The sequence below is a fragment of the Geotrypetes seraphini genome, chromosome 3 (assembly GCF_902459505.1).
Source record: "Geotrypetes seraphini chromosome 3, aGeoSer1.1, whole genome shotgun sequence".
Taxonomy (NCBI): domain Eukaryota; kingdom Metazoa; phylum Chordata; class Amphibia; order Gymnophiona; family Dermophiidae; genus Geotrypetes; species Geotrypetes seraphini.
In genome coordinates, this window is record NC_047086.1 from 368,339,695 (window position 1) to 368,359,624 (window position 19,930).

Below are 19,930 nucleotides of genomic sequence, written 5' to 3' on the forward strand. Positions count from 1 at the left end.
TCAGTGCATAGGTCTCCCCCCTATTCTCTTTTCTATCTTTTACCCCATTCCCCCATCTCAATTTCTCTCAAACCTCCCCCCCAAATGATCTGGCAGCTCCCCCTCCCCTCATTTACTTTTCAACTTGGTTTTTGAGGGTTTTTTGCACAGTAGCAGCAGTGTTTCAGAGAATGTGCTGGCCCCAAAGTCTATTTCTTGCCGTACCCCTGTAGAAACAGTTAAGTTACATCACAGGAGTGGTTTGTGGCAGAGAGGAGACTCCGGGGCTGGCACAGGCAACTTTCTCTGAAATGCTGCTGCTGTGCATAAGAAACAAGTTGAAAGGTAAATCAGGGGGCGCTGCCATGACATCTGTGGTTCCTCCTGTACCGATGCCTACGGATGGGGAGAAGGTTAAAAAAGTGTCGCTTTAGCATATTGGCATATAAAAAGCCCTGAATATACAGAGATAGATTTACATGCCTGTGATCTCTCCGCTATGCAAATCTCTCTCAGTATATGCAGTAAGAATAGCTTGAAAACTTGACATGTTGGGGTTTCTTGAGGACTGGGAGTGATGACTAAAGGTTTAGGAGGATTTTATGAACAAAAGCAGGCACATATTTGTCTTTCCTTCAAGTCTTCATTTCATTTCTGATAAATAAGAATGAATAAATTTAGCTCAATGACTCAGTTTGGCTTCTGGAACTAGATTTAGCCAAGAAAAAGCTTACTAGTTGTCTCTTCAGAAACGTGAAATAGTTTGAAGCAAGAAAAGGAAAACAGCGTAAGATATAAGACCAAAACAAGGGCGAAACAACAGCACGAAACAAAATGAAAGTGGTGTATGTTTAGTAGCGCTATAGAAATTAGAGAGTGACACAGTAATCGTTACTGTGGTAATTCTGTGGTTACCGTGAGAAATACCACGGTAACGGAAAGACCTTGGTAGCAGTTGATCATTCCATAGTAGTGCTGCAGGAAAGGGAACTGTTGCCGTAGTAATGGGGACGCCAGATGGCTCTCACCACACCCTACCTTTAGACCTGGTGGTTTAGTGATGCTGTTGTAGCCACTGCTGGTCCAAAAGATTTTCAAGATGGCTGCTGGGAGCTTCATGCAGTAGCCTCGTGAGACTTTGAAGTCTCGGCAGCCATCTTGAAAATTTTTTTGGAGCAGTGGCGTAACTATAGCAGCTTTAGGGGCAGGAAAGAGTTGGGTTCTTTCCTGCTCCCAAAGAAGCCATTAGACCACAAGGTCTATTAAGGGGAAGGGTCATGGCATGGGGGGTGAGGGAGGAAGGGATTGTGGTGCATGGGGAGGGAGAGAGAGAGATATGGCAGATCATGGAGGGAGGGATAGAGGAATCCCAGATAGCCAAAAGATAGAGGGAGGGAGGGATGCCAGCCTTCCAGCCAGCCAGAAGACAGAGGGAAGAATGCCAGACAGCCTGGCTACCTTCCAGCTTGCCAGCCAACTTTCCAGTCAGCCAATGGAGGAAGAGTTGCCAAAGCATGGAGGGAGGAAGGCCAGCCAGCCAGGGGATAGAGAGAGGGATGCCAGCCAACCAGAGCATGGAAGGGGCAGAGGTGTCAGATCATGGATGGGGAGAGGAGAGAGATGCCAGGGAGATGGAAGGGAAGAGGCAGAGATACCAAGGGGATGAAAGGGAAGGAAAGGAAACAGAGATGCCAGGGAGGAGAAAAAGAAGAACAAGATAGATGCCAGAGCATGGGGGAATGGGTGAAAATAAAGAGGGGGTGAAGCTGGAATGAGAGAGAAGGGGCATAGGCTGGATGGAAGGGGGAGAGGGTAGATGCCATATGGAAGGGAGAGAGAGGGTGGACAGTGGACGGAAGGGGCAGAGAAAGAGGGCAGACAGTGGATGGAAGGGAGAAAGAGGGCAGATGCTGGATGGAAACAAGAGAGTAAAGTGAAGAAGAGGAAAGCGGAAACCAGAGATAACAAAAGGTAGAAAAAATATTTTTTTGTTGTTGCTGTAGAATAAAATAGTATTGTAGCTGTATTGATATTTGTTTATAAATAGAAAATGGAACTAAGGTAATCTTTTTATTGGACTAATGTTAATACATATTTTTTTCTCACTTTCAGAGACCACAGTATCCTTCCTCAGGTCAGGCAGGATATGGTAACAGCAGTATACTGTACTGACCTGAGAAAAGAGGTTTTGACCTCTTAGAGCTTATTGAAAAATGTATTTAATACAGTAAATGGTATTATCTTATTTTCCATTTTTTGTTTTATTTCTATTTGTTAATTTGTAAAGTGGTGATTGTTATTTGTCAGTTTTTTCAAATGTATATCTGCTATCTTTATATTTTGCACAGTATTAAGGGACATTTGACACTGTTTCTGTTTTTGTGGTGTTGCATTGTATGCAAAGACTGGCTTCTTGCGGTTCACCTCCCACCCCTGTGCCTCTGTAATAGAAAGTCCGGCCGTAGGGATGCTCCCTTTCCCGGTGCATTCTGACTCCAATCGGAGTCAGGCCTCTCCCAGTTCATCCCAGGATGCACTGGGAAGGAGACCTAAGACTCCAATTGGCCCATGTGCCTAAAGCCCTTCCTATGGGAGGGGCCTTAGGCATCTGAGGCAATCAAGATCTTAGGTGCATCCCAGAATTCACTGGGAAGGGGAAGGCCCACCATTTGGGAATGTTGAGACTGCTGGCCATGCTCACAATAAAATAAAATTCACTTCTTGCTTTATTTGTTGTGATTATGTGAACAGAATAAGAACTAAAGTTTATGGGAGAGCTAAAATTATTTGTCATGAGTTTGTGAACTGAATAAGAACTTTGGGGACAGGACTGAATAAAACCTAAAATTTTCATCACTGACAGAACTAGAATAAAAAAAGAATTAAATCCCATGTTTTGCGCATGAGTAATTAGAACTAAAATTATTGTTTGAACTAAAATATCATAGTATTGAGCTGATTGGTATTCTGTGCACAATGCAGAACCCACAAATTGTATTTTTAATTTATGTTCTTTCAGTCAAAATAAAAGCTAGAAACCCCATCTATAGGTTTAAAATGTTTATTTGCAATGCCTTGGGCCCATAAAATTTCATAAAATCATCTTTCTGCTTTGAGCAGGGAGCTGTGGGGAAGAAAATTGGCTGTGGGGTTGGGGAGGGAACAGAGATGAAAAACATGCTTCACTGTGGGGACGGTGATGAAAATGCAGGGACAGCGAGGAAAAGGGATGAATCTTTGTCCCAGTGTCACCCTCTAATAGAAATAACTACTACTAGTAGAATCTATTTTTTAACACACAGATGGTCATCTGTATTTTGGGATTTCCTCTGTGAAATTGTGATTTAGAAAGTCTTCCCACACCAAATGGAAGTATTAAGCTGCTGTGGTCATAAATATTGTATAAATGCAAGCCACAGCAGTTAAAAAAAAATCTGGATATTCAGTGCCCATAAACAGATGGTGAGCTGTGCTGAATATTCAAACAAAGTGGTGATATCAGTCTATCTAGCTGGATAACTTGGGGAAGCCTTTTTACTACGTTAAGTTTTCTGAATAAGTTATCCAGATAGTGAACAGAATGTCACCAGTATCCAGATAATTTCTGAGACCACCACTATAGTTAGTGGGACCACGATGGTTAGTAATGATTTTCAGTGGCACTATTTCAATAAAGCCACTGAAATTTGCTGGATAGACCCAACTAGTGGCACTGATTTGGACAGCAGATGCATCTGTCCAGATGGATGGTCATGCCACCAAGTCAGCCACTGACTCATGGCAACATGCACAGTGAGGAATCTACCCTGTAATGTTTCATGGCAGAGTAAAGAAATGGTTTGTCATGGCCTTCCCACTATCTCACTGCTGTCCAACTTAGGGGCCCTCAGCCTACAGCACCTGTGGGAACACTCAGGGTGGCCAGGCCATAGGCGTCTGCCCAGATAAGTACTTTAAAAATATCAGGCCACTATTGGAAAAGGAAGAAAATTGACATATTGTGGATGTCAGTGGCACCCTTGAATTTAAGTGGCAGAAGAAATGAGGCAGATTTTCAAGTCACAAATCCCATTTTGCATAGACATCCAAGAAGGAACTGGGATATTCACAGGTCCCCCAGTCAATGGCATAGTAAGGGGGTTGGGTGGGGGGAGGGCAGAGCACCCCAGGTGCCAGCATCTCTACCCCCCCAGGATCTCTTAAATACAGTCTCTCCCCTCCTCCCTCCACCTCTTCTAGTTGTCGCCAGCAGTGAGCAGGCCCTTCTCACGCTGCTCCTTTACAAGACCAAAAAGTAGGGTTACCAGATTTTCCTGGACAAATCCTTTTGAGGACATGTCCATGGGTCCAGAAGGCTTTTCTAAACCTGGAACTTTGTCAGGGTTTTGAAAAGCTTCCGACGTCAGGATGGCATCCATGAATGCGTGGATGCAATGCGATGACATCATGTGCACATGCGTGACATCATCATATGCGTGCGACATCATCACATTGTTTCCACATATGCGCGCATGAACAGGTTAAGGGGGGTGGAGCTGGGGGCATGGCTGGGGGGGTGGGTGGGTCTGGGAGCATGGCCACGGGTCTGGATTTTCCTTCGCGAAAATCGGGTAACCCTACTGAGAATGATGTCCAAGGTTAGGCTCAACCGGCGCAAGCAGAGGGTAGGAGACCCTGCTCACTGCCGATGGCAACTAGAAGAGGTATTGAGGGAAAGAATGCATTTAGGATAACTCCCCTACTCCATGTTGGGCGCCTCTGCCCCAGGCACAATTACCCTTAGTATTTTACAAAAGGCTGTGCTGGATATGGAGACATTTGTTTGATATATGCGTAGATATAGATATAAGGATGCTAGGAAATACTCATATATTTGGCAGTACATCTGGCATTGTCAGCCAGTACTAATGCTAAGGATTAGGTCACCAAATAAGGGACTGTACCATCAGGGCAGGAACAAGTAGGGATTGCTGGTGCTGGCATTGTACTTAAACCAGCGGCAATGCTGTCTTACAGTTAACCATATAAAGTTACCAGGTTAATTTTTAACCTGACGACCTGCTTTTCTGGTTACCTTTAACTGAATATGCCATTGTCTGAATACTGATCACGCTTGTATCTATGTAATGGTTGTGCTCATCATTTCAACACATCGATTGTGGTGGAGTGTCTTTGTAGAAGGAATTTGCAAAAACTTTAACTACTCTTATTGTCTCTGGAATGAGAGAAAAATCAATGTGGAAGAGAGCAAAATAGAGGTTTTCTTTCTGTCCTCGGACAACTGGATTATTGTTTCCCTAATATCACTAGATATTTCCTTAGAAATTTCAAATTTAGAAATAACATGTTTGTGCCAGATGTTCAGTGAAATCTAAGGTGGGGAAAAAAGGAAAAAATCTCAGCGGAAGAAATTTGTTTCAAAGGACCCTATGCTATAAATCTTAAAAAGCACAAACTTGCAAAACCCTACAGAATTGCTGCGTCATTGCCCTGACACAAATTCCTTACACTACTTTCTTTTTGTTTTAATGACATGGTAGGCTTTTGCATACAGATTACTCATAGAAACATGATGGCAGATAAAGGCCAAATGGCCCGTCCAGTCTGCCCATCCTCAGTAACCATTATCTCTTTCTCTCTCCGAGAGATCCCACGTGCCTATCCCAGGCTTTCTTGAATTCAGACACAGTCCCTCTACCGGGAGACTGTTCCACATATCAACCACCTTTTCTGTAAAAAAGTATTTCCTTAGATTACTCCTAAGCCTACCATCTCTTAACTTCATCCTATGCCCTCTCATTCCAGAGCTTCCTTTCAAATGAAAGAGACTCGACTCATGCGCATTTACATTACATAGGTGTTTAAATGTTTCTATCATATCTCCCCTCTCACTTTCCTCCAAAGTATACGGATTGAGATCTTTAATTCTGTCCACACACCATTTTAGTAGCCTTCCTCTGGGCCGACTCCATCCTTCTTATATCTTTTTGAAGGAGCGGCCTCCAGAATTGTACACAATATTCTAAATGAGGTCTCACCAAAGTCTTATACAGGGGCATCAATACCTCCTTTTTCCTACTGGCCATACCATACTCACCATATAAAGGCTTTTCCCAACCATTCCTAACACAGTCCTCAGGGCACGCCTAGTCCCATGGGGCTTTCAGGATATCCACAATGAATATTCATGAGTTAGGTTTGCATGCCCTATCTCAATTGCAAGCAAATCTATCTCATGCATAGTCATTGTGGATATCCTGAACACCAAAAAGGACTAGGCGTGCCCCGAGGACTGGGTTGGGAATGGCTGCTTTAAACCTGTCCCACAATCTCGAGTGTTTTGTTCCATGTCAGCGTCACTGTACATTTTTGCAATTAATATTAATTCAAAAGAAGGTTGCAAGGATTCAGCTGTCAAGAAGGGTCTACAAGGTTTCTTTTTCGAGTTTCAAAGTGAGGCCACAGCTTCTGTTGTTACTAAGCTAGTCCATGACTGGCTTCAGCTATTTCAGTGGCACATTAGTTGAAGCTAAACAGACCAAGAACAATGAAAATGACAGAAATACACTGAGATACCAAGTCTTCATAGCAAAAGACCCAACTAATAAATGGACATGGAGGAGTGGCCTAGTGGTTAAAATTGTTCAATCCCAGCTCCCCTCCTTGCAAATCACCCAACCTAGGGTTATCCTATTAAAAAAATAAAACCCTGGGCACATAACCCTGCCCTGTTCCACCTCCAGTCCCAGCCAGTTCTGCATCTAGCCACGCCCCATTTCACCCTCCAGCTCCACCCCCAGAAAGACCCCCCTCTCTTTGCGATGAGCTCCAGCCGCATCTGGAGGGCCTGGAGCATACACGGATGCTTGTGACATCATGCGCGCATGCTCAGAGGCCCTCCAGATGCAAACGGAGCTTGTAGGGGCTTTCTAAAACCCGGACAAAGACCGGGTTTTTAATGTCCATCTGGGAGCCCAGACAGGCCTCTAAAAAGTTAGTTTAGTTTATTTGATTTGTGATGTGAAAGGTGATATATCAAATTCAGAGTGGTTCACAACTAGAAAATCATGGAAAAGAACTACAAAGCCTCACAGGAAGAAAGGAGATAGTGTGTTTTTCTAAAACTGCCACTAAGTTTGCACATATTATACTGATCTTGAAATAACTGCATTGCTTGCCAGTGGAAAGCAGAATTCAGTTTAAGGTTTTGAAGCGTATACATCAGACAATATACTTGACTGCTTCTTGGTGTTTGTCCCACGTGTTAACAGGTATATCAGCCAGCATGTTCCCTGAGATTGCAAGTGTTTGTCAGTCTCGATATTGGGTAATGTGCATTATACAGACACAAAGACAGCTGCCTTTTCAGCGGCACGTCCACTGATGTGGAATCAATTGCCTGGGTATCTGCGTGTATGTGTGAATTTATCACAGTTTAAGAAATATGTGAAAACACACTTATTTCTCTATGACTTTTCTAATGTTTGAGTAATTTGGACATAAGTATATACAGGGGCAGTGCAGTGTGCTTAGTTCAGCAGAGGGGTGTGTTGGGTGTGTGTCTATGGTATGTGATGACTTTTATTGTAATCCATTTAGGTATAGAGGGGGAGAGTGTGGCGCAGTGGTTAACACTAAAGCCTCAGCACCCTGAGGTTGTGGGTTCAAACCCACACTGCTCCTTGTGACCCTGAGAAAGTCACCCCATTGCCCCAGGTACATTAGATAGATTGTGAGCCCACTGGGACAGACAAGTATAAATGCTTGAGTACCTGAACAAATTTATGTAAACTGTTCTAAGCTCCCTTAGGAGAACAGTATAGAAAATTGAATAAATAAATATGATGTGAAACCATGAAACTTACAAGTTGTTTCACACTTTTCTTGACATTTTTCATTTCGATGAGGCAAATGCATCTTGTAAATGGCCACAAGTATAGAGAAACCAAGCCATTGTGACATCACCGATGAGGGTGGCTCTTAGGCATTGGTGGAATGAGGCATTATGACATCACAATACAAGGGGCTGCTGAAAGGTTCTCAGCCCAACCAAGAAGAGAATGGGACGAGTGTGGCACAGTGGTTAAAGCTACAGCCTCAGCACCTTGAGGGTGTGGGTTCAAACCCACATTGATCCTTGCAACCCTGGGCAAGTCACTCAATCCCCCCATTGTCCCAGGTACATTAGAGCAGTGATTCCCAACCCTGTCCTGGAGGAACACCAGGCCAATCGGGTTTTCAGGCTAGCCCTAATGAATATGCATGAGAGAGATTTGCATATGATGAAAGTGATAGGCATGCAAATTTGCTTCATGCATATTCATTAGGGCTAGCCTGAAAACCCAATTGGCCTGGTGTTCCTCCAGGACAGGGTTGGGAACCACTGCATTAGATAGATTGTGAGCCCACTGGGACAGACAGGGAAAAATGCTTGCATACCTGAATAAATTCATGTAAACCATTCTGAGTTCCCTTGGGAGAACAGTATAGAAAACTGAATAAATAAATAGACTATAAATGTGAAAAATAAATAAAAGATATAGATCAGGGGTTTTCAATCCAGTCCTCAGGGCACACCTGGTCAGTGAGATTTTCAAGTAACCCACAATGAATATGCATACAGCGGAGGTAGCTCATGCAAATTTATCTCATGTATATTCATTGTGGGTATCTGGAAAATCTGATTGGCTAGGTGTGTTCTCAGGACTGGGTTGAGAACTCCTGATAGAGATACCAAGCTGAAGTAGCGATTCTCACGTGGCAAATGAGACATGACCTGTTCAATTCCGGTGGACTGTGTCACATTTGCCGCACAGGGACTCACTACCGCGGCTTTGTGAAAGGGTCCCTTTCTTTTACTTTTGTGCATTTTCAGGCATACACTAGGATACCATCAGTATTTGTAACATGCATGTATTAACATTTAAACTATATAGGCCTCGATTTATTGTATGTCTACGGGAAAGCTGCCTAATTATAAAATCTCTGGTTTATTTCTTTGCAAGCTAAAGTTTTTGCAGGTTTTGATAGTTTTTATTGGACTAGCTTAGAAATGTTCTTGCCCATGAACATTTGAGACTGTACAGGAGTCCCTAATTTCTGCAGCTGAGAATAAATTACTTCTTGTAATGACTGGGATTGCTATACAAATGATCACAAAAAAACTGGAAGAATTGCGATAGATTGAATCACACCTTTTGGTGGGAATCCCTGTGCTTGTGTTAGCGATACGAACGTATGAATTTAGAAATAAAGGGTTATGGTAAAAATTTTAATAAGACTTGGGTCCCTTTAGCAGATTTTGTATTCACCAATCAATAGTCCAAGCCTTCCATTTTATTGAGTTTTACACACATCTGGATTGGGAGGGAAGGATGGGGGGGGGGAGAAAAGATGTTTATATTATTAATTTTAGTAATAAGTGCAATCCAGCTTTCTACCTTGGGTTGCATACTTGAGATTCATATTTTCCTTATATCTATTTCTTATATTCCTCACTTTTTGCATTCTGTAATTCGCTGATTGTCCAGCCCTCTTCGATGCGAACCGCCTAGAAGTCATCTGACTATGGCGGTATAGAATAAAGTTATTATTATATTATTATTATTTGGTGCCAATTGTTGTATTCTTGTATGTTATTAAAATGAATAAAAAATTTATTTTTTTTAAAAAAGAGACTGTACAGGAGGCTATTAAAAGAGATTAAAACCTGCAAATAGAGGTGTTTTTCTGCAAGACTAATACAGCTACCATAACTCTGCACTAAGAGCTCCTTTTACAAAGGTGCGCTAGCGTTTTTAGCGCGCGCTGCCCGAAAAACTACCGCCTGCTCAAGAGGAGGAGGTAGCAGCTAGCGCGCGTGGCAATTTAGCGCGTACTGTTCCACGCGTTAAGGCCCTAACGCATCTTTGTAAAAGGAGCCCTAAGGCTTGGGCAATGAAATGAATGGGCTTTCCGAGGGTATTTTCTGCTCTGCGGTGCTGCTTTTTTTTTTCTATCTATTTCTATTCTGTGTGTAACAGTGCCAAACCCTGTTCTTTCTTATCTTCTGATCAGGACAAACTCACACGACTTAATGAAATCAAGGAGAAGCCTCAATCTGTTTGGTGGCCATCTTTCTTATTTTATTTCTTCATGTCACTAACCGGTTCAGAGCTTTATCACTCAGCTGCCTTCATGCTTACCTAATATTCTTTTTTTGACAGGAAGCATGCGGTGCTGTCTGCTCTCTTCTGTCCTCTTTGGTCGCTTTTATCCCTCTATCTCTATTCTTCTCTATTTCAGCAAAACGATATCAGTGAAAGTAATTGATGATGAGGAGTATGAGAAAAACAAGACCTTCTTCATTGAGATTGGGGAACCCCGCCTGGTGGAGATGAGTGAGAAGAAAGGTGGGGGAACGGCTCTCAGGCTGAGCCCTAACTGCCTGTGCCTAAACCTTGTCACCCATGGATGCCTGGCAATGTCCATCCCATAATCTCCAATGCACACATTCATCTAGCTGTGTATTAGGGCAAGATCTTCAATTGGGCAGTTAGACAAAGGGCCGCAGCCTCTCCTGTTAGGCGTGGACCTTCCTCACTTTTATTTTGTTAGCTTCAGTTAGCTTGTAGCAGGATGTGATCAATCTATCTATTGAAAAAGTGAACCAGCTCCCAAGCAGCTGGCAAACTATGTTCCTGTTAGATTTTCTCCCTTCTAGTGGGAATTAAATGTGCTGTTTTGTGTAACTGTATTTGATACCACTACAATATTTTCAGAAATTGCAGTGCTATAAGCCAGTATTGAATCTGCCAAATGGTTATTTTGCAGAAGAAAGGGTTCAGCTTACGGTTACAGATTTTGCCCTGATACATATTGAGTGATGTCAATGTGTTGCAGTCTCCTCCTTCCATAACATCTGTGACCATCAAGCTTGGTTGTGACTTAAAAAAGCATGAGTGTGTCTCCAACCATTTGTTTGCCTTTGTCTTGTGTCCCCACAGGAAGTTCATTACCCTTAGAATACTTGACCGTGAGGAGTATGAAAAACAGTCCAGTTTCTTCCTTGTGCTTGGGGAACCAATCTGGATTCGAAGAGGAATGAAAGGTGTGAGAGTATAACAAGACAAACTAGCGAGAAATTATACTATTCTCTGTGTCTCTCTACTCTCACACTTGCTCTCTCCTCTCGCTTGGCTTTAGGGTGCTTTCCAATGCCTCCTATAACTCTTGGCCACTTTTTTGTTCCCCACTCTGCTAGTATTTCTTTTATTTATTTCACTGGTCAGCATCTACTTACAGCACATACAAAATTAGTGTTAAATTTACATTTTCCTTATTCTTACCCAGTGTCATCCCCTGATGTCATGAATAGAGTACTCAGTCTTTTATGAGCCATATATTTGAACTCAGACCAACACAAATTGCTTTTGAGAAAATGGTCTTAAAAATCTCAGAAACGTTTAATTGACAAAAAAAAGTCTGAGTGAGTTTCTCCTAGTGTTCATCATTTCCTTTAGTTATTAGCCAATTGATTCACATGTCTGGCTATGTTTTCCTTTAAAATGCTACTTACGTAGGGGCCCTTCTATTAAACTGCAGTAATAATTGCACCTGCTGCATGTTTACCACCTGATAGGTAAATGCAGGGGACATACAATGCATCTGCCCTGCATTTAATACACAGGGTAGACAATTAGTGCAGGAATACCATGTTACATGGCAGGGCTGATAGCATGGACCTTCCTTCCATGCTTTGAACCCAGGCATGTAGCGAAGCCCCAGCACTAAACTGTGAAGCTGACAGCTGAATGGGGCTCTGCAACTGGTTCACAGTTCACCTCCTCCCCGCACAAACCCCACTCCGTCCCATACAATTCTCAGACTCTGATCCCCCCCCTGTACAAACCCTATACTCTCTGACACAACCCCCAGCCTCCAATCCCCCCTGGAGAACAACTGGACATTTGTATGTTGTCAGTTGAACCCATATTCTTAGAAATCCACTTGCACCATTCTGAGATACTATCAGCATATTTTTGAATGATTCCTAATTCTAAATATCCCCCAGCATGCAAACCTTAAATACTAATATGCTAAAAACTGACGATGCATGTTTATGCCTCAGACCAAAATGAAACCTGCCCTTGTAACTCAAAGCACACTTTCTGGAACCGCTTGTTTTAATACACTTTCAAGAGCCTCTACATTAGAGCTAAATTTTAAAGAACAGATTGCGAGTCAAATGGGTGGGATCTCAAAGTCCCTCTTTGAGGGCCGCAATCCAGTCGGGTTTTCAGGATTTCCCCAATGAATATGCGTTGAAAGCAGTGCATGCACATAGATCTCATGCATATTCATTGGGGAATTCCTGAAAACCCAACTGGATTCCGGCCCTCAAGGAGGGACTTTGAGACCCCTGCATGATGTCAGCGAAGCATAGCCCAACCTAATAAGACACAGCACATTGCATGCAAAAGGGAAAACAACTTAAAGAGTTTACTCTGGCTCAAACCTGGTTTTATCTTTATCTTCGGTTAAATTTCCAGAAGCACTAGTTTCTCTAGAACATTGGTGTTATTTGTTTTGACGTTGGGGTCTTTTACTAAAGTGCATTAAGCTGTGCATATGAGAATTAGGGCAAGTTAACCACTACCAAAAGACGTGCACCAACAACTACTTCAGTAGCCTGCGCTAACTTGTGTGCTACGGCCACAGTTGCACACACAAATCTGTGCCCAATGCCAATTTGCGCATGCAACTTAATTGTTTAACAAGCTAATCAGTGCTGATAATTGGTACTAATTAGAATTTGCACAACTAAGTGTATTCCATAAAGTGGTGCGCAAATCTCCAAAGGGAGCATGATCAGGGGAAGAGCAATGGCGCGTCGTGGGTGTTCCTAAAAATTAGGCGCACTGTTATAGAATGCGTCTGATCCATGCATAACTTAGGCCCAGGTATTTAGGCCTAGCTTTCATTGACCTAAATGTTAGTCACAGGCACTAAGCGTGATTCTCTAAGCTGCACATAACTTCAGAGGCGTTTTATAGAATCTCGCTAAGTGCCATCCTTTTCGGTACCGATTTTTTTTAGGCAGCATATGTAGAATATGGCCCTCGATGCATATTCTGCTGGGGGCAAGAACTCGATAGGGTCATGGGTGAAGAATGGACTACATAATGTAGTGAATGGACAGTAATTAATGTGCACTAACTTCCAATAGGAGGTGCTATATGCAGTTGTGCTAATTGCAAGCTGCTGTACATGTATTAATGCACATTGCACGCCCCCTACAGTTTGCACACAGCCTTTGCACCTAACATGAGCTGATTTTTGCTGATAGGGCATGTTAAGTGCAAAAATAATGCACTTTAGTAAAAGCCCCCATAATCAATTTATAAATAAATAACTGAAAAATAATAAGTTATGCCAACTGCACCATTCAACCTATAAGACAAAAAGAGAAATGGTTCAGCTAGATATCAAAAGAGAAATATTCTTGGGAAAATGGTGCTGCTTAGACAATTGCTTATCCAATGCGTACAATATATTGATTGAAAGAAAAAACCCAAACTCCCCTTGACCAAAAGAAATAAGAGTGCTCAATTCCATATATATTAATGGTCAGTCCCAACTTCAGATGGACATCAGGGCGATGTCACAAGGCCAGAGTTCTAACTCCTTCCTAAAACAAGTTATTTCTGGAGGCCAGCAAAACATTATAGTGTTTGAGTGCATAAGGGAATCCTTAACAGCATGGTTCAGAGGAACATTTGTCATATACGAATGACAATACTTGCAATATTCCTTCAGGCAGGTCTTTCTAACTGCTGAATAATCTTTACGTATTCTCATTTATAAAATTAATTTTGGAAGCTGGTAGGCAGTAGCCCGGTAGCTCGGAGATGTTTTCAAGCTATCACAAGTGAATATGCATGAAATATATTTTCATAGAATAATGACAAAAGCATGCAAATCTCTTTCATGTATACTTGCTCTGACTATCCAGAAAACTGGTTTGGCTAGGGATGTCCCTAAAACAGGGCCAAGAACTCCGCACAGTATTAACGGAGGGCATACCAGGACTTTCAACATCCGAACATGGCTCCTCTTCAGTCACAGACTCACTCACAGGAATTTTGTCTGACCTGAAAACCGCTCTCTTTTTATTAAGCCACTCTGGACGGTGCAAATTAGCATGGAGCAAAATTTTGTATACGTTTTCTTCCCTGCTACAGCCACATTGTCGCTGAGCAAGGAGGTCATTAGGGATAATGGCAAAATTATATTTACAGCACAAGTAATCCGTTTATACTAATTTGGCATTAATTTTTAGCTCTAATGATAAGCACCCCATTGTGCTAAAATCATCTTCCCAGCTACAGTTAAATATTAATAAGAGTAGCACTGCAACAGCATTAAGCAATGATAAATTAGATCATCTAGAGTTTCTCGACGCATTAAAATTTCCACTGAAAACACCTCAGGCATTAATGTATGGAGGATGTACAATTATATTAGCAGCAGAAAGCCACTTTAACCCTTTCATTGGCAGATGGTGAAACGGCTGCTTTAAGTAACTTGATGTTGCACGAGAGCAACAGTGAAAAGTAACAGGCATTTGGAGACACAGATCTCCCATAAGAGCCATAGAAAGCACATGTTGCTTCAAAGCAACAATGCCAAATAAAGGGTTAAAATGTCTTCCACTTTCCAAAATGATATTCACACTCGAGCACTATAATTTACCAGCAGAATGTTATTCAAATGCCAAGATCATGTGTAGTTTGTAGTCTTTAACTTGCATTTGCAAGTGTGAATAGATTTTGGCATTAAAATATAGATTATCTCTTTTATTACATGGGTTAATTCAGATTATACTTAAAGTTGTGTGCTGCCTAAAATAACCATGAAAGCGTAGCTATCAGATCAAAAGTAAATATTGTGTTGTGAAAGATTTTAGACAAAACGATAAAACCAGTTACTTGTATCAATTTTCTATACTTTTTGTTTTTAATAAGGGCTTCTGCCATCGTTTGCTAAAGGCAAGACAACCCCCCCCCCTTTTTTTTTTTTAAATGGAGCTGTGTTAGGGTTTTTTATCACATACTGCAGCGGCAAAAGTTCCAACGCTCATAGAATTCCTATGAACTTTGGAGCTTTTACCATCACAGCCAGTGATTTAAAAATCCCTAACGCTGCTTCATAAAAGAAAAGTTAGGTGATTTCCATGCTAAGCCACTTGAATTGCAATAAAATACAATTCAACAAATAAAAATAATACATAGCATAAGATGATACCTTTAATGAATTAATAATCGACTGGCCCAACCAAGAAGAGAATGATGTGGAGCCATGAAACTTACAAGTTATTCCACACTTTTCGTTTCAATTACATATGTCCAGAAAAGTGTGAAATAACTTGTAAGTTTCATGGCTCCACACCATTCTTTTCTTCTTTGTGCTGAGAACCTTTCAGCGGCCCCTCGTATTTTAAACTTGTATTTAACTGGTCTAAAACGACTCCTGGCCGGATAAATAGCGTTTTAGTGCCCAACCGTGGATATTCAATGGGAGATAACTAGTAATCTCCCTCTGAATATCTCAGTGGCTAGCCGCTTACTGGCTATATCGTGTGATTTATCTGGTTAGGCACCGATATTCAGCACCTAACTGGATAAGTCAATTAAAACCGCATAAATAGCTGCCCTACCTGTAACCACTAAAAAGTTAATTGCTTAGGCCCAGATTCTCTAAATGACATTGTGTCAATCATATAAAAAATAGCAAGTGGAACATAATAAATCACCACAAAAAGTATTCCAAAAAAATACCCACTACTTCAGAGGAGTGAAACAAAAGGCTAATATGTTCTTATAAATGGTCTTTTAAGAACATAAGAACATTTATAAGAACATATTAGCCTTTTGTTTCACTCCTCTGAAGTAGTGGGTATTTTTTTGGAATACTTTTTGTGGTGATTTATTGTGTCAATCATGCCATGGTGCCGTTGAGAGACTCACACCTCTGGCAAAGATAGGCACCAGAAATGTAGGCCAAGGTTCTGAAGGCCTACATTTCCGGTGCCTATTTTTGATGTGAATCACACATATATAGGCGCTTTATGGCGCCTAATGCCACTTCTAGTGTTTACCACACCTACAGTGGCATTAGGCACCATCAAGCGTCTCTGAAGGCGCAATTCCGGTGCTGGATTTTTCAGGAGCTGGTAGGCACCTTGAGTTTTCTTTTAAGTCCACTTATAAACGGCATTTTGGACTTAACTTAGGCGCGGGTAGGGCGCCTACCAGCTTCTAAGCTAAGGCGCCATTTATAGAATATGGGCCTTACTGCTGAATAACACCAAACCACTATGGACACAGGCGTACTAATTCTACTATATCCAAAACAAAAAGTCGTCCTGTGTTTAGTATTGATGGAACCACCCATCACACAAACATGACTGAAAACAAAGAGTAAATAATAAAACAAAGTGGAGAAAAACAGGCCTCAATATTATGGCTCCATTTCAGTCCTCTGAAGCAACCCGCAATACTCTGTAACACCTCTGGACATGTCCAGAAATCCTCTTCTGTAATCCACCTTGAACCGCAAGGTAATGGCGGAATAAAAATCACTAATGTAATGTAATTATTGTTATGTGGAGGGTTTTTTTTTTTAACAGACCTATGATGACACTGGTTCCAAAGGGTGTTTGGCGTATCCTGAAGCCATAATATTGAGGTCTGTTTTTCTCCACTTTTTTTTATTATTTTCTCTTTGTTTTCAGTCATGTTTGTGTGATTGGTGGTCCCGTCAATACTGAACACAGATCGATTTTTTGTTTTTCATATAGTAGCCGTAGTGCTGAATATCAGCATAACCGGGTAACTTTTTAACAGTTAAACAGAAACCCAAATAAACATGTATTCAATAGCCGTCACCAGAAATGACCTGGCATTGAATATCAAGGTTTAATGTGGCCGACGGTCAGCTGAATATTGGGCCCGTAGTTCTTGGCTAGCATTCCCTTCCTCGGGTTAAGAATGAATGAGAAAACATTGACTGTAGCATCAACTACATGGCAAAAACTAAAGGAAGGCCTGAGATTTTAAACTTACCCAGCATATTTCACGCAATACCATTGGACATCAGAGATCACAGAACCATACCATAGAGCAGGGGTCTCAAAGTCCCTCCTTGAGGGCCGGAATCCAGTCGGGTTTTCAGGAATTCCCCCATGAATATGCATGAGATCTATGTGCATGCACTGCTTTCAATGCATATTCATTGTGGAAATCCTGAAAACCCGACTGGATTGTGACCCTCGAGGAGGGACTTTGAGATCCCTGCCATAGAGCAACCCCCATGGAATTCTTATGCCTTCTTCCAAGAAATGGCCTCAGACATTGTGCTCTTGTCACTCAGTTCCATTAAGGAGCATCAGTAAAGACCTTGGCACAAAAACTAAGGTCTTTATGGCTGGGTGCTTTTCATGCATAATGCAGAAATATTCATTCTGAATCCTACATCTGTTACAGCCCCAAACTTGCAGGCACTTGCAGCCATGGCTTTCTAAAAGTGATATCTATTGCTCACAGCTTGATTAATGCCCACTCAGGTATGAACAAATGAGAATTTTTACTTTTATTTGCTATACTGTAAATCCAGAAGCTCAATGCAGTTTACAATCTAAAATAACAAGAATCAGAAAGGAACTCTATCATAAGCACACACACCCCTCTTGAAGTTGCACACTTTGGAATTTGAGCACCCCTGACACGCCCGTGACATGCCCCTCCCAGGTCCACACCCTTCTTGAAGTTACACACTTTGGAATTTGAGCATGCAACTTATAGAATGGCGACTAAGGGCAGTTATAGGTGTAACTGCTAATTAGTTCCCACCAAAGTCTGTCCTGCTTATACTGTGAATGTATTCTTGAGACCCGTTCTGGGCTCCTTTGGGAGGACGGGCTAAATAAATGAATAAAATAAGAATAATTAATTAAGGCTGATTATAGCCTATTATTGATTGTTAACACTAATTATCAGTTCATTACTAAATTAAATTTTTTATACCTTTATTTTTATTGATTTCATATTACATCAAATAAACATTCGAATAGCAACGGGATTATATTCAGGAAAAATCCAATTGGAAAAAAAAAATTTTGCAACCCAAGTAAGGGAAACAAATCCAAATCATTATCAATATAATGCTAATAGAACTAAACAGAGAATGGATCCAAGAGGAGAAAAAAGGAAAAAACTACGGTATATAGAAAATTATACCTGAATTTTCCCTTTCTTAAATAAAACACTTTCCATTATAACTGTCATAACTTCAAATTCTATTAAACATTTTCATTTGGTTCAACTGGATTCAAAGATAAGTCCTGAGATTCTCCAGCAGAGCCCCCTTAAATTTAAAGAAAGTAAGGATATTTTTGATAGATGGTGGGAGATTATTCCATAATCTTGGGGTAGCAAAAAGGAAAGCAGCATGGCGTGTGGCTTCATAACATGCCTTTGAAGGTCGGGGGAGAACCAGCCGATTAGCATCTAGAGATCGAAGTTCTCTAGCTGGGAGTATAAGGGAGATTCAAATTAGCAAGCCATGAGGGGGGATCCTTGATGAAGAGCCTTGTGGGCCAGACACAAAATTTTAAAATGAGAGTGGAAGGTAACCGGGAGCCAGTGTAAAGATTTCAAAAGGGGAGAACAATGGTCACGCTAGAAAAAAAAAAAAAAAAAAGACTCAGCTGAGCTCTCTGCACAAAAAAACACTAATAATACGGAGGTTCTCAAACCATACCATGGAACCAGTAGCATAGTAAGGGGAGCGGGGGATGAGAACTGCCATCTTTATGGGGGTGCCAGCGCAGCGCCTATCCTTCTTTCCATTCCCCCATTTACCTCATTAAGGGGTCCTTTTACTAAGGCGCGATAGCCGTTTTAGCACGCACTAAACGCTAACGCGTGCGAACACTTCCATTATATCCTATGGACACGTTGACGTGCATTAGTATTTGGCGCACGCTAAAATGCCTACCGCACGTTAGTAAAAGGACTACTAAATGTTCGCAGGCACAAGCAGTATCTTCCACCCACTACTCGTGCCAGTGTCGGCACCCTTCTGACATCATGTCCTGGTTGCGGGATCAGGACATGATGTCAGAAGAGAGCAAGCAGCGGGTGGAAGATGCTGCTTGTGCCGGCAAACATTTGAAAGGTACGTGGGGATGGGGGTTGCCCAAGTGGCGGGGGGGACTCAAGTGGCAGGGAAGAGTTGGGGGTACTCAAGCAACAATACAGGGTGCCACCACCCTCCCCTGCTACGCCACTGCTCAGGACACACTTAGCCGGGGGGGGGAGGGGCTCAAGTGACAGGGAAGAGTTGGGGGATGCTCAAGTGACAATACAGGGCGCCACCACCCTCTCTTGCTAGCAGCATTTTCCACCCACTACTCGTGCCAGTGTCGGCACCCTTCTGACATCATGTTCTGGTTGCGGGATCAGGACATGATGTCAGAAGAGAACGAGCAACGGGTGGAAGATGCTGCTTGTGCCGGCAAACATTTCCAAGGTACGTGGGGATGGGGGTTGCCCGGGGGGCGGGGGGGACTCAAGTGGCAGGGAAGAGTTGGGGGTACTCAAGCAACAATACAGGGCGCCACCACCCTCCCTTGCTACGCCACTGCTCAGGACACACTTAGCCGGGGGGGGGCTCAAGTGGCAGGGAAGAGTTGGGGGATGCTCAAGTGACAATATAGGGCGCCACCACCCTCTCTTGCTACACCACTGCTCAGGACACACTTAGCCAATCAGGTTTTTAGGATATCCACAATGAGTATGTATGAGATCAATTTACATGCGCTACCTCCGTTGTATATTCATTGTGAGTATCCTGAAAACCTGACTGGCTGAGTGTGTCCCAAGGACTGGGTTGAGAACCCCTGTCATAA

At 42.2% G+C, this 19,930-nt stretch overlaps 1 protein-coding gene across 5 annotated transcripts in view; it reads left to right on the forward strand.

Annotated features, from left to right (window-relative positions):
• SLC8A1 (solute carrier family 8 member A1) overlaps window positions 1-19,930 on the forward strand; it is a 730,555-nt gene that overhangs the window by 608,103 nt on the left and 102,522 nt on the right. For 3 of the 5 annotated variants that reach the window (XM_033939139.1, XM_033939136.1, XM_033939137.1), the window contains exon 3: window positions 10,264-10,370. In XM_033939139.1, coding sequence (XP_033795030.1) covers window positions 10,264-10,370 — 107 coding nt within the window. Of the gene's footprint in view, window positions 1-10,263; window positions 10,371-10,964; window positions 11,069-19,930 lie in introns of all 5 variants that reach the window. The other 2 variants (XM_033939138.1, XM_033939140.1) reach the window with 1 other exon arrangement.